We start from the raw sequence: 15,412 nt of genomic DNA, 5'->3' as shown, positions 1-15,412 counted from the left end.
GCTCTCAGCTCCCCCATGCCCTGTTCACAGGACGCAGCACATAGTAGGTACTGAGGGTATCAGTAACTGCATGTGGCATGGAGGGTGGTGTGACTCTATCTTTGGACATTATGGGCCTCTGTCCGATGACATGTTGAGGATCTGCTAGGTTACAGTGCCCACATCAGAACAGTGGGGGTGGGCAGGTAGCATGTACCAGCTCCCCAAGAGGCCTTCTGCCTCCCTTCAGTCTGCCCTGAAGGCTTACCCTGCTGTGACACGTCTGCTGTCTCCCGCCCCTCACTGTCAGGTCATTGACTGCAGCATGGCCGTGCAGGAGGAGGCTAAGGAGCCCCATGTCTCTTCAGTGCTGCCCTGGATCATTCTACACCGGATCATCTGGCAGGAGGAAGACACCTTCCACTCTCTGTGCCACCAGCAGCAGCTCCAAAACCCAGCGGAGGAAGGTGCACAGGCAGTGGGCGCAGTGGGGATGAGCTCCAATTCCCATGTCCTTGCCCCTGTCCTCTGCCCTAGGGTCCTGGACCTTATCCAGATGTTGTGAGTGGGGCTCCATCCACTCAATCCAAGCATTTTGCTTGCGCCTGGACAGAGGCAGAAGTGTTCTTGGTTCTTCCTTAAGGGAGCTTACTGTGCAGTGGGCACGGGAGTCCTGGGTGTGTGAACACTGCATGTTTGGTGCAGGTGGCAGCATGGAGGGAGTGACAAGAGGTTACTACTTATGAGGAATGCTGACACTGCTCCAGGAGGCCTTGTACCCACTAGCTCCTTTAATCCCCATGACACCCCAAGGGATGGTAAGCCGAGGGCAGCATGGAGCGAGCACAGGTTCCACATCCCAACTGTCACTTCTTAGATGTGTGACCTTGGGCAAGTCATATAACCTCAGCCTCTATTTCCACATACCCATATTGGGAATAGTAGTATCTACCTCAGAAAGTTGTTCTGAGGATGAAATGAAATAATAAAGCCATGAATCACCATGGTGAGTCAATGCCTGGCTCATGGTGGGTGCTGAGTGATGAGAATCCAGGGAGGGCCTGCCCTAGACCCTTAATGGAGATGGCCCTGGATCCATGGTCAGTGCAATGGTAGAAAATGTGCTGGATTGAAGAAACAACAGTATGACAGCTAAATGACACTTAAAGGAAAGATCACCTATAATCTTATGAGATAGATCTTTTTTTTTCTTTTTCCCCATTTTTTGTTTTCTTGCATTTGCTGTCCAGACTTGGCCTAATGCACATCTAGTTTGTGTGCAGTTATTATAATAGTATGTGTCTATTGATGCTTGTATTCAACTAGCTTAAAATTAAGTTTATTGAAGATTTTTCCTCAATAATTTGTGAAACAAGAAAAAGTGGAAAGGAAAAAGTCATCCCTATTCCAACTGCTCAGAGAAAACCAGAGTTAACATATGGTTTTTCTCCTTCCCTTCACACTCTCTCTATAATTTTATTCACTGCTCAGAAGTTCATCAGCTGCTGACGACATGTCAGGGCTCTGTGAATAGGATACCTCTGGCCTTGACAGGTTTGTGGTGGTGGGAGACAGATCAACTATCTAACAGCATCAGGCTGGTGTGGTGGACTGAGAGGAGGGCACCTGATGCTGTCCATGGGTGTGGGTGTGGGTTGAGTTGAGCCCTGATGGAAGAGCAGGGGCAGAGGAAGACACTGGGGAGGCAGAGTGGGGCCAGGGACTGAGCAAGCCTTAAATCAGACAGGAGACCTGGGGCATGGGGATTGGACAGGGGAGGAGGGGCCAGATTGCAAAAGGCTTTTATTCTCTGTTTTGTAAGGCTGTTGCTCCATTTTGCTCCATTGTTTTCATCATGCTGATGAGCGGTGCATGCTCTGTTGAACCGTCCCCGCTGCTGAACCCTTAGTTTGTCCCAGCTACTCAGGAGACTGAGGCGGGAAGATTGTTTGAGTCCAGGAATTGGAGGCTGCAGTGGGCTATAATTGTGCCAACTGTACTCCAGCCTGGGCAACAGTTAGACCCTATCTCTTAAAAAAAATTTCATTCTTACAGGTCATGCCGTGATGAACACCTCATGCATGCCTTTTTGCTTCTACCCAATTTTTTTTTAGGATAAATTTCTAGCAATGTATATCTTTAGCGCTCTTGACAGTTATTACCTCTGGTACCTTATTGTTCTCCAAAAGGATTTTAGTGGTGAAAAAAAAAATTAAAGTTTACAACTATAAATTTTGTTATTTTTCTTAGAAAAGTAACACAAAAAAGACTTCTAGATTGAAATTCTCCTTTCCCTCAAAATTAATTATGCAAAGAAAAATTAGTTTTCAGAAAAACTGCCAGCAAGTAAACACGGATAGAGGAATAGTCAAATACCTTAAACTTTGAAAAGTATATCAAAGAAAGAAAGAGAGAGAGGAAAGGAAGGAAAGGAAAGAGAAAGGAAAGAAAAAAGAAAGATTCTGGTGGAGTAGCAGTAGGTGTGACTCTGTCTCTGCATGTCCCTCAGCAGGAGAACTGAGAGAAGATAGCAAGTTGACCAAATCCTGGGAAATATTATTAATATTCTCATTTGTGGAGAGTGGCATGAGGGGAATGCTCCTCCATCCCACCCTTGGCCTTGGCAGAGGCAGAAAGAGCCACAGGATCCTGCCATCTTCCAGTGTGCAGACTTAGCTGAGGGAAGGGGCCCTGGGATAAAACACACTATGGTTGGGTGATGAGGGGCCTGGTGAGGATATTATCACCCAGGAAAAATAATAGTAGTTATCACATACTGAATTCTCTGGAAGCAGATACTAAGACAGGGTTTATTAGGAAGGCAGAGGAAGCAGGATTGGACTTTTGAGCTGACAAACAGAATGAAACAAAAAGAATTGTAGAACTGAGGAAAACACTGCAAACTAAATCTCACCATTATGAAGTCATAAATGCAAACAGCAAGGAGCAGAATGAGTACAACAAATTGAAACAGTTGGTTGCAATTAAGAGCCAAAAGCAACAGGGCATGGTGGCTCACTCCCGTGATTCCCACACTTGAGGAGGTCAAGGCAGAAGGATTACGTGGGGCCAGGAGTTTGAAGCCAACCCAGGCAACGTAATAAGACCCTGTATCCACAAAAAGTAAAATAACAAAAAAAAAAAAGCCAGGTGTGGTGGTGGCACCTATAGACCTAGCTACTTGGGAGGCTGAGAAGGAAGGTTGACTTGAGCCCAGGACTTGGAGCCCACTGAGCTATGACCGTGCCACTGTACTCCAGCCTGGGCAAAAGTGAGACCTCATTTTAAAAAAAAAGAAGAAAAAGTACAAAATAAATTTCATGAAAGAAAGTTATTACTAGTGACTTCTGACATGTTCTGTCCTGATCCACTCTAAAAATGCTAGTTATAAGTCGTTAATGGGTTATGGCCCAGAGTTTCAAAAATACTGAGGGACCTTTATAAACAAACAATACCTGTAGTGGTAAACGAATGTGTAACTGGAATTCAGTAGTTCTTTTTCCTCCTATTTTACTCTTTTTCTTCTGTATTATTCAGGTAGACCTAAATCTAAGAACTTTTAAGGCCAAGCGCCATGGCTCATGCCTGTAGTCTCAACACTTTGGGAGGCCGAGGCGGGAAGATCACGTGAGGCCAGGAGTTCGAGACCAGCCTGAGGAACATACTGAGACCCTGTCTCTACAAAAAATCAAAACATTAGCTGGGTGTGGTAGCTTGCACCTGCAATCCCAGCTACTCAGGAGACTGAGGTGGGAAGATTGTTTGAGTCCAGGAATTGGAGGCTGCAGTGAGCTATAATTGTGCCAACTGTACTCCAGCCTGGGCAACAGTTAGACCCTATCTCTTAAAAAAAAAAAATTTTTTTTTAAGTTGAGAAATGGCATGTGTAGTATGGGTTCCATTGTTATAAATTACTTTTCTCTCATTCAAAATGCATCAGATATGCACAGAAGGATGCTTCGACTGGAGGTTCACCAGATGTCAGCATTGGTTCTCTCTGGGCTAGTATTTTGATGGATAAAGTGTGCTCCTTTATATTTTCCTATATGGCTTGAATTGTGTTTTGATAAGCATGTATGGCTTTAGTAAAGCCATTCAAGTCACTACTTATTTAAAAAGGCAAAAAAAAAAAAAAGGAAAAGAAAAATCTATGGTCATGTTGATAAAGACAGCAAAGCCCGAAAAGAAGAGACTGAGCCTCGCAGCCCCTGCAGGCACGCAGGTTCCCACACTAACTCTGTGTCTGTTGGCCTGGGCTTTCCCTAGGGATGTCGGAGACGCCCATGCTCCCATCCTCTCTCATGCTGCTGAACACAGCCCACGAGTATTTGGGCAGGAGGTCCTGGTGCTGCAATTCAGATGGGGCTCTGCTGCGATTCTATGTAAGTGCTTCCCCCTGGGCTGCAGACTGCCAGTGCAGGGCAGGGCTGTGGTGGGAGGTGGAATGGGAAGGGGACAGATTCATGTTGGCACGCCGAGCTTGCTCGGCCTTCCCTCAGTGGGCCCACTGTGCATCTTTGACTTAACAGCATTACTTAGTGTAGTTACTGAAGCTTGTCAGAAAGTCTGATAAGACTTTCTTGCCAGAAAGTTCCCTTGTGCACCTGATCCTCAGGAAGCTCTGGAACTCTTGAATAGCAGGTTGATTTAGATCCAGTAGTCCTTATTGAGTTTCTTCCTAGTCAGGCACGGGGCTAGGCCTTGTAGTTGTAATTTCAGGAGTAAATAACCACATGCACCACCACTGCCTTCTATTGAGTCCTGTTTGCTAAGCATGACTCACAATGCCAAGTAGTAGTTGCTCATTCAATAGCTATTATTACATCCATTCAGTTAGTAAATGATTAGTGAGAGCACATACACTTCCTTGCACTTGTCAGTTGTGATTGACTGGAAGTAGTTCCCTGGGTTTACTAGGGATAAGCAGCATGAACCCTGTCTCCAATCTCACTGTTGAGTAGGAGGCCAAGCAGCATGCAGACCAGTTACAGAGCGCCTGGTGTTCTTCATATACCAAGACAGGGACGTCAAACCCAGCCTATAATATTTATTCATGAAGTTCTATTGGAATATAACCATGCCCATTCATTTACATATTAACTGTGGCTGCTTTTGCAGTAGAGTGGCAGAGTCCAGTAGCTGTGATGGAACTGTATGGCCAGCAAAGCCTGAAATACTTAGTGTCTGGCCCTTTAAGAAAGAGTTTGCCATCACCTGCTCTACACCTTCTCTTCAGGGAACAATACCTGCTCTTTCACAACTGCACCCTCCCTCCCAGTCCTCACCATCTTCCTGTGCTTTCCCCCCAGCACTTATCCTCCAGCATGCTGTGTGATACACTCATTGTGTGTGTTGTATGTCTCTGCTCCACTGAAATTAACTTCAGAGAGAGTAGGGGGTTTTGCTAGTTTTGTTCACTGTTGGATCCAAGTACTTAGTACAGCAACTGGCACATAGTAGGTGCTTAATAAATATGGGTTAAAGTAGAGTATGCATAGGTATAGAGCTCATGTATGTATAGAGCTTGACAGTTTGCAAAACACTTAGGCTGAGGATGTGATTCGTCCAGGAGGCCCATCTGGCCCAGGTCCCTGTTGCTGGTTAGTGTCTGAGGCAATTTCCAGCCCCAGCTCCAGATACCTGAATGTCTCCCCTACCCTGTGAGCTCTGAGGGTCTTTGAGATGCTCACCCTGGGTCAGCTCTACCCTCCAAGACTATTTTTGGAAGAGTTTTTCCAGGATGTCTGTAATGCTGCCAGGACTCAGCCACTCCCTTTTTCTGCCTTCCCTCTGCCAACCAGAGAGTGCAGGGACGGTCTCAGCTTCCATAAGGTCACCTCCACAAGACCATCCTCCTTATGCTGATTGGGAAGAATGAGTTAATACCTTAGGCTAGCTTGGGTGGGAGTGGTGCTAAGAGTGAAGGGGTGGGCTGAAGGGGCAATAAGATGGTCCTATTTCGTTTTTCTTAATCTATATCTTTTCTAGTGGAGCATGAATTCTAGCTGCTGATACCTGCTAGTGAATTTGAGGGAGTAGAAGTGAGTTGAGCACTGTTGTGTTTCATTTTATAGTTCCTGATTTTCCTGCCCAAGGCCCAGCCTTTAGATATCTCCAACCTTTGCAGCAGCTTTCCTGACCACCGTGTGCCTTCTGCCTGCCATACTCTTCCTCAGCTTCTGCATGACTGGTTTGTTGTTTCCTTCCTGCCTTTTCAAAGAGACTTTTCTCTCTTGCCACATGCTGTCATGTCTACTGCTGGGGACCCTCACCATTTGTTTCTGTCATGTGCCCCTCCCCCAGCAGATAGCATCCCTGGGACCAGGGACCTTTTCAATCTTGCTGTTTGAAGCATCCCTGGGGCCTGAACAATGCCTGACAGACTGCTGCCCAGTTGATATTTCTTGAATGAGTGAATGAACAAACATAAAGACATTCATTCATTTCTCCAGAGATGCTTGCTGAGCACTCGTGATCTGGGTGCCATGGGGGTTATGAAGGTCAAATACTTACTTCATTACTACCTCTTCTCCTTGCCCCAGGCTCATGGTCTGCAGGTAAAAGGATTGCATTGTGAGAGTGATTTGAGGCCAACATCAGGGAAACCTTTTGTGTGGATTGTTTTCTCTTCTTAGATAGAATGGATATGTTCTCCGAAAGAAATCCTCTTGGATCTCTTCTTTTCTTTTTTCATATATTCTACTTGGGTTGATGGATTCTTATCTGTTCATCTCCACACAGCTCAAATGACCCGTGTGCTATAGAGCCTTTATTAACACCTGGATATTCCCTCTTACATTGTGTGCCCACTCTCCTCCGTGTACCACACCCAGATTTTTTTTTTTTTTTTTTTTGAGACAGAGTCTCGCTCTGTCGCCCAGGCTGTAGTGCAGTGGCTGGATCTCAGCTCACCGCAAGCTCCGCCTCCCGAGTTTACGCCATTCTCTTGCCTCAGTCTCACGAGTAGCTGGGACTACAGGAGCCCGCCACCTCACCCGGCTAGTTTTTTGTATTATTATTACTATTTTTTTATTGAGACGGAGTCTCGCTCTGTTGCCCAGGCTGGAGTGCAGTGGCATGATCTCTGCTCACTGCAAGCTCTGCCTTCCGGGTTCACGCCATTCTCCTGCCTCAGCCTCCTGAGTAGCTGGGACTACAGGCGCCTGCCACCACGCCCATCTCATTTTTTGTATTTTTTAGTAGAGACGGAGTTTCATCGTGTTAGCCAGGATGGTTTCGATCTCCTGACCTCGTGATCCGCCCATCTCGGTCTCCTGAAGTGCTGGGATTACAGGCTTGAGCCACCGTGCCCAGCCACACACCCAGGTTTTATATGTGTTGACAATCTGCTATATTTGCCACAGATTTGTCTTCTGATAAAAATAAGAGTTAACAAGAAAACGTGCTCTTCATTACCCTATCTCCCTCACTCTCTTGAAGCTGGTGTGTATCTTTTTGTCCATGTTTTTTTATACCTAATTATATATCTGTATGTCAGTAAATAGTATATAGTTACATGAGTTTTAAAATTTTACATTTTAAATATCATATAGTATGTAACCTCTTGCAGCTTGCTTTTATTTATTTTAGTGTACTGAGATACAGTTACATCAATACAAGTACATCTAGTTTATTCATTTTAATTGCTTTATAGGGTTTTATGGTGTGAGTATATCATGCTTTTAAACTTTTTAGTATGGAAAATTCCCAACATTGTTAAAATAGAAAGTATAGTGCACTTGCATATACTGAGCACTGGTTAGTCATTATTATTCATAATCCACGTCCACTCCCCCACCTACCTTCCCAGTCATCCCACATTATTCTGAAGCAAATCCTAGACATTTATATCACTTCATCTGTAAGTATTTGTTATTATATTTAAAAAAAATAAACTTTCCTAATGATGGCATTAAGGTTATTTATGCATTTTGGGAGTTATAAATGATATTATGGTTAACGTCCACCAAGAGGTTGTTTTATGTATACATGTGAGAGTTTCTCTTGTGTAGATTCCTGTAAAAGGAACTACTAGATCACAGAGTATGCACATTGCTAACTTTAAAAATTTTATTTTCAGATTATTCTCCAAAATTATTGAACAGTTTTATACTTTTGATAGCAGTGTGGGAATTCCTGCACGGCTGTGTCAGCCCTAGGTACAGTAGACTTAAATGTTGATGCCCATCTGAAAGGCATGAAATGGTATTTCATTGTTCTTTAAATGTTGCTTTTAATAATTTATAATTACTAATGAGATTGAATATCTTTCTGTGCCTGTTTACCCCTTGGGTTTCCTCTTATGTAAATTGCCTGTTCACATAATTTGCCCATCTTTCTAGTGGTTTGTTTTTCTTTTTCCTGTTGATTTGCAGTTTTTTTCTTAAGGTACTCTGAATTCCAGTCTTTCGTCTGATATATAATTTTCACCAGTTTTACATGCACATATTATGTCTGTGTGCTTAGTTCTGTTTCTATTTCTGTGCACCTTTGTGTGGGGTATCTTTTAACTATGTGTATGGTATTTGTTTTACAGAATTTTAAAATTTGAATGTCAAATTTGTTAGTCTTCTCCTTTGAGGTTTGTGATTTTTTGAAGGGTGGGGGTACTTTTACTTCCCTCTCACAAAATTATATGAAGATCTCCTCTACAGTAATCTACTAGTTTGCTCTTGTTTTTCATGTGTCTGTATTCCATCTAAATTTTATTTTTGTTAAAAGATAAGGTAGGAATCCAATTTTACATTCCATACGCATGGCCAGTTGGTTTGTACCATTTTTTGAAGAGTCTGTTCTCTGTGCTGACTTGTAAGTCACCTTCTTTCATGTTGGCTCTGTTCTTTTTATTGGCATAGGAGTCTTGTCTGTTCCTGACAATACTGAATTGTCTTTGAGAGATTTTGATACCTGGTGGGGTTAACCTACTCACGTACCTCTTAGTCTCTTGACTATTCTTGGCCTTTTCCTCTTCTGTAGCATTGTAAGATCAGTCTGTAATGTTTTGTGATATCCAACCCCCTAACACAAACCCGCCATTGGAATTTTGATTGGAATGACATTGACCTCACAAATTAATTTGCAAAAGAACTGTCATTTTTGTATGGTTGAGTCTTTCCAGTCGTAAATGTGGTATATCTCTCTGTTTATTTAGGTCTTATGCTTTCATGTCCCTTAATTCAGCTTAATAATTTTCTCCATAATACTTTTTTTCTTTCACTCTCATTTTTTCAAAGTATAGCTGTAAAATTGTATATATTTTGTTAGATTATTGCTTAGGTTTCAGTTGTTTTTGTTACTGTTATAAATAGATATTTAAATGTCAGTTTTTCTCTTTGATTTTTGTGGGCATGCAGGAGCATTAGTTTTTTAATAATTTTTTCTTATGCACAGTTCCTTTGTTTATTACTTCTGTTAATTTTAGTGGGTGGTAGACTTGAATTTTCTATGTAGACAGTCATATCATCCATGAATAACTATTTTTTCCTTCCTTTTCAATCCTTATAGTTTTTTTTTCTTTTTTTCCCCCTTATACCCTTTGCCAGGGGTCACCAAAGCTTTTTCTGTAAAGGGACAAATAGTAAATCTTTGAGGTTTTGTAGGTTCTAGGGTCTCTGTTGCAACTACTCAGGGCTTCCGTTGCCTCAGAAAAGCAGTCGTAGATATTACGTAAATCAGTGGCTGCAGCTTTCTTCCAACAAAACTTGTGGATGCTAAAATTTGAATTTCATATAATCTTCATGTGTTAAGTTTTTTTCTGTTAATTTTTTTTTCAATCAGTCATTTAAAAATGCAGACATCGTTCTTAACTCCGAGGCCTACAAAACAGATAAGGGCAGGATTTGGCCCATGGGGTGGTTTGCCACCTGTGATCTAGAACTCTGTCTCTCTTTTATAAATTCTAAACTACTCTTTCTTTAGTGATTATAGGTCCATTTAGATTTTCTCTTCTCAAGTCAATTATATTGTTGTAACAGTTTCCACTTAGAGCATAAGGCTGTTCTTGGTTTTTGCTTATGCTTTAAAAAGTTCTGTTGTACCTCTAGTTAGGCCCCTTTTTCATTGCTAAAATAGTTTGTGCTTTCTCCCCCCACCTTTTAAAAACCAGTCTTTCATGAGGTTTGTATAAATTAGTCTTTTCAAATTACCAACTATTGGTTTATTGACCCATTGTTTCTTTGCTTTCTAGTTCATTACCACTTTAATATTTCTTTTTACTTTCTTTGAATTTACTCTGTATTGTTTCTAACTTACTGAATCGAATGCTTATTTTAGTATTCACTCTTGCCGGGCGCGGTGGCTCAAGCCTGTAATCCCAGCACTTTGGGAGGCCGAGACGGGCGGATCACGAGGTCAGGAGATCGAGACCATCCTGGCTAACACAATGAAACCCCGTCTCCACTAAAAATACAAAAAAATTAGCCGGGCGTGGTGGCGGCGCCTGTAGTCCCAGCTACTCGGGAGGCTGAGGCAGGAGAATGGCGGGAACCCGGGAGGCGGAGCTTGCAGTGAGCCGAGATCGCGCCACTGCACTCCAGCCTGGGCGACAGAGCGAGACTCCGCCTCAAAAAAAAAAAAAAAAAAAAAAGTATTCACTCTTTTTTATCTTTTTTCTATTATTTTTATTATTTTTAAAAATTTAGGCCGGGCGCAGTGGCTCACGCCTGTAATCCCAGCACTTTGGGAGGCCGAGGCGGGCGGATCACAAGGTCAGGAGATCGAGACCACGGTGAAACCCCGTCTCTACTAAAAATACAAAAAATTAGCCAGGCGCGGTGGCGGGCGCCTGTAGTCCCAGCTACTCAGGAGGCTGAGGCAGGAGAATGGCGTAAACCCAGGAGGCGGAGCTTGCAGTGAGCCGAGATCGCGCCACTGCACTCCAGCCTGGGCGACAGAGCGAGACTCCGTCTCAAAAAACAAAACAAAACAAAACAAAACAAAAAAAAAATTTAGGGCCAGGCGCAGTGGCTCACGCCTGTAATCCCAGCACTTTGGGAGGCTGAGGCAAGTGGGTCATCTGAGATCAGGAGTTTGAGACCAGCCTGACCAACAAGGTGAAACCCTATCTCTACTAAAAATAAAAAAATTAGCTGGGCATGGTGGCAGGCACCTGTAGTCCCAGCTACTTGGGAGGCTGAGACAGGAGAATTGCTTGAACCCGGGAGGCAGAGGTTGCAGTGAGCCGAGATCGTGCCACTGCACTCCAGGCTGGGTGACAGAGTGAGACTCCATCTCAAAAAAAAAAAAAACAAGAAAATTCGTTTTCTTCTCAGAGGTCTTCCTTGATTTTATTCTCTCTCTTTTTTTTTTTTTTTTTTTTTGAGACAGGGTCTTGCTCTGTTGCCCATGCTAAGAGTGCAGTGGTGCAATCACAGCTCACCGCAGCCTGGACCTCCTGGGCTCAAGCAGTCTTCCTGCTTTAGCCTCACACGTAGCTGGGACTACAGGTGTGCACCCCAACGCCTGGCTAATTTTTAAATTTTTTGTAGAGATAGGGTCTCACTTTGTTGCCCAGGCTGGTCTCAGTCTCCTGGGCTCAAGCAATCCTCCCACCTCAGCCTCCCAAAGTGCTGGAATTACAGGCATGAACTGCTGCACCCAGCCAGTATTCACTTTTCTAATACATGTATTGAAGACTTTAAGTTTTCCCAAACACATCTTTATCTGCCTCCCATATGTTCTGATATTTGGTGTTTGCCATTTTTATGTAATTGATTTCTAATTTTATTGGATTGTGTTCAGCTGAGGATATAGTATGTATTATATCTAGTTTTTGGTCTTTGTTTAGACTTGCTTTTCATCCAGTTTTGGCAAAAATCTCATGGATGCTTGAAAATAATGTGTATTTGCTAATAGTTGGGCATAACAATAGCTGTCAGCTCTCATATTCATAGATGTAACTTGTTTACTATGTTGTTCACATCCTCTCTGATCCTCATTTATGTTTTGTCTGAGGGAGATTCTTTTAGCCCTAGTGGGATTTATCATCTCATGTTATAATTATTTTTTATAAACATTTATCTAACTTTATTCTCTCCATTGGAATCTGAACTTCTAAAAAGCAAGGACTATGTCATACTATGTCTGTTATAAGAAAGTATTCAGTAATTATTCATTGAAGAAATGAATGACTAAATAAATGAGTGAAGTTCCCAGGAGGCAAATAATATCTTCTTCTGGTGGCTGGTAGAAACTGGCTAGGTATGCTAGGAGAAAGGCAGCTTGGTAAACCCATCAGGAGGCTCCTGCTGGGCCCAGAGGTGGGACCAGAATAGCTCCTATTAGGATAACAAGACTTTTCCGGGAAACAGGTATTTTTGGAATCAAGTCATGCAGGAGCCCAACAGACATAGCCACCTCAGGTTAAAAGAGCTGATAGAGTGGTGGTCTGTCTGGGGCCCTGCTGTAAAAGGGAGGCAGTGGCTACAGGCCCTCACCTCAGGCATCTCTTCTGCCCACCACAGGTACGAGTACTCCAGAAGGAACTGGCTGCATCCACCTCTGAAGACACGCACCCTTACAAGGAGGAGCTGGAGACAGCCTTGGAGCAGTGCTTCTACTGCCTGTACAGCTTCCCCAGCAAGAAGAGTAAGGCCAGGTACCTGGAGGAACACTCAGTCCAGCAGGTGAGGGTGCTGCAGTAGGCCCAAGGAAGAGGGAAGCAGGAGGTGTAAGCTCTCTTGAAGGATGTCATATTTGTCAACAGTCATCTTGGCAGTCCTGCTTGGAGTTGCATCAGAAGGAGGAGAGAAGACAGTCTGATGGAGTCTATCAAAGGACAAGGGTTTTTCTTGCAAAAACTTATTTTCATAAATGTTGACTAACATTCAACTAATGTTGACTAATATGTAGAGCCAGGTATGGTGGTGCATACCTTTAGTTCCAGCTGGTCTAGAGGGTGAGGGTAGGAGGATTGCTTGAGGCCAGAATTTCAAGGCTGGAGTGCACTGTGATTGCACCTGTGAATAGCCCTGGGTGGCAGAGCAAGGCCCCATCTCTAAAAACAAACAGCAAACAAAACTACCCTAAAACCAAAAAATGTAGCATGGCAATTGTCGATAGTTTATTTCCATTTTGCATATGAATAATTCCTTAGAGGTTTTCCATTTTTGTGTTGTTTTGTTTTGTAGAGTGCTATTGAGTATATTATCTAATGGCTCCTCAGTACTGTCAGTTATGTCTGATCTTAGGGATTCCGTCCACTAAAATGTAAGCTCCTTAGGACAGAGCCCCTGCTGTGGACCCCAAACCTAGGGCCACCCTCCCTGGAGTCAGCCCTCCTTCAATAATTTGTCTACCAAGTGGAAAGGGTCTGTCGCTGGCCGAAGGTCCCCCCGCATGATGGAACCCACCCTCTGGCTCAGCTACGTGGGCTTATAGAGCGCAGCTTGTAATTTCCAATGTCTGTCTTTCTGCAGACCAGCCTTATGCTTTTCAGACACTTGGATTTGGGGATTATAGTGGGCATGCGGATTTTTTTTTTTTTTTTTTGAGACGGAGTCTCACTCTGTTGCCCAGGCTGGAGTGCAGTGGCACGATCTCGGCTCACTGCAACCTCTGCTGCCCAGGTTCAACAGATTCTCCTGCCTCAACCTCCTGAGTAGCTGGGATTACAGGTGCCTGCCACCGCACCCAGCTAATTTTTGTAGTGCAGATTTTTTTTTTTTTTTAAGTATAATGGGGATTTGTTTTAGGCTCTCCAATACGCCATAACCTCATTTACATTGGACAAAATGCGTTTCTGTGGAGGAATGTGTTTTTCCCTTTTCATTTACCCTGATTGTGTTATGAATCTGCCTTCTGTCTTTTTTTCAAGGTGGATCTTATATGGGAGGATGCCCTGTTTATGTTTGAGTATTTTAAGCCCAAGACCCTTCCTGAATTTGACAGCTACAAGACCAGCACTGTGTCTGCTGACTTGGCCAACCTGCTGAAGAGAATTGCCACCATTGTGCCTCGCACGGAGAGGCCAGCACTTAGCCTGGACAAAGTCTCTGCCTACATTGAGGGAACTTCAACTGAGGTGGGCCCACAACCTTGAGGAGGTGGGGGACCGGGCTGGGTTACACTCTTCCCCTCTGCCACTGCTGTATATACTCCTTTGCTTCTTTTTCTGCTCTGTACCAGACGGAGGGGCAGGGGAAGCTGGAGGGTCTGTCCTGTGACTAAACAGTCCTGGGTTTACTGGTCACATCTGAGTCCTTGACTTCACCTCCCCTCATACTTTTCCTCTCACCTGCCAGGTACCCTGCCTCCCGGAGGGGGCTGACCCCTCCCCTCCGGTGGTGAACGAGCTTTACTACCTCCTGGCTGATTATCATTTCAAAAACAAGGAGCAGTCCAAGGCCATCAAGTTCTACATGCATGACATCTGCATCTGCCCCAATAGGTCAGTGACCAGAGTATGAGGTTAGGCTGGCTGCAGGGATGACTGGGGTGACTCCAGCTCAGCAAGCTCTTCAGTGGGCCACTTTGGGTTTCCCGGCCCATTGCAAAGAGACCAGGGAAAAAGGAATGAGAGGGTGGTTTAGCACTTTGCCGTTGTTAGGAAAGGCAGGTTTTCCATGAAAAGAAGAGCAGAGGAGAGGGCCTCTTTTCCAAAGTTCTCTGGGAGGGTTATTGGTAAAGGGTTATTAGAGAAGGTACAAGGTGTCCATCTGGACCCTGGTGTGCAGGGCAAGGAGGCGCAGCCTGGCTCCATCTTGTTGGTTTTGTGCTGCCTACTTTCACAGCCCCAGGATGTGTACTCTTGCTGCTTCCACTGCAGGCTTCTTAACTATGGTTGTCTTCTTGGGGACAAGTAATAGAAAAACTCAAGCCAGAGTTCTCTTTTTTGCTCTGATGCAGTGCACTGTTAGCTGTAGCGATTATCATGATGGTGCATGTAGGAGAGCTCATTGCACATGAAGCTCATGCTCTCTTCCTGTGGAGCCCTGTTTGGCTTTCTCTTAAAACGTAGTGATTGCGGCTGGGTGTGGTGGCTCATGCCTGTAATCCCAGCACTTTGGGAGGCCGAGGTAGGCGGATCATGAGGTCAAGAGATCGAGACCATCCTGGCCAACACGGTGAAACCCCGTCTGTACTAAAAACACAAAAATTAGCTGGGCGTGGTGGCGGGCGCCTGTAGCCCCAGCTACTTGGGAGGCTGAGGCATGAGAATTGCTTGAACCCGGGAGGCGGAGATTGCAGTGAGCCGAGATTGTGCCACTGCACTGCAGCCTGGTGACAGAGCGACACTCATTCTCAAAAAAAAAAAAAAAAATGTAGTGATTGCCTGGAGCCTCCCAAGGAGCCTTCTACATTCGTGAAGTCTGATGCACTTGATTAAGAGGGAATATTTTATCATACCTAGGAGGTAAGCCTTGGGTGAAGGTCAAAAGGAGGCTACCCACTGTAGCTGACCTGTGTCTAAAGGTACACAGTAGCATCTGTAGGC

General features: G+C 44.2%; 1 protein-coding gene and 1 long non-coding RNA gene across 15 annotated transcripts in view; both read left to right on the top strand.

Annotated features, from left to right (window-relative positions):
- LOC105497407 (calcineurin binding protein 1) overlaps window positions 1-15,412 on the top strand; it is a 165,848-nt gene that overhangs the window by 54,629 nt on the left and 95,807 nt on the right. For 13 of the 14 annotated variants that reach the window (XM_011768474.3, XM_011768470.1, XM_011768473.3 and 10 more), the window contains 5 exons: window positions 290-446; window positions 4,246-4,361; window positions 12,441-12,602; window positions 13,793-13,999; window positions 14,220-14,365. In XM_011768474.3, coding sequence (XP_011766776.1) covers window positions 290-446; window positions 4,246-4,361; window positions 12,441-12,602; window positions 13,793-13,999; window positions 14,220-14,365 — 788 coding nt within the window. The remainder of the gene's footprint in view (window positions 1-289; window positions 447-4,245; window positions 4,362-12,440; window positions 12,603-13,792; window positions 14,000-14,219; window positions 14,366-15,412) is intronic. The other variant, XM_071080146.1, reaches the window with a different exon arrangement.
- Window positions 454-4,126, top strand: LOC139358688 (uncharacterized). The gene is made up of 2 exons (XR_011613943.1): window positions 454-1,533; window positions 3,517-4,126. It is a non-coding gene; the product is annotated as an uncharacterized lncRNA (long non-coding RNA).

Source organism: Macaca nemestrina, chromosome 15 (genome assembly GCF_043159975.1).
Source record: "Macaca nemestrina isolate mMacNem1 chromosome 15, mMacNem.hap1, whole genome shotgun sequence".
Taxonomy (NCBI): Eukaryota; Metazoa; Chordata; class Mammalia; order Primates; family Cercopithecidae; genus Macaca; species Macaca nemestrina.
Note: the sequence above shows the minus strand (reverse complement) of the source record. Positions and strands in the feature narration are given on the sequence as shown.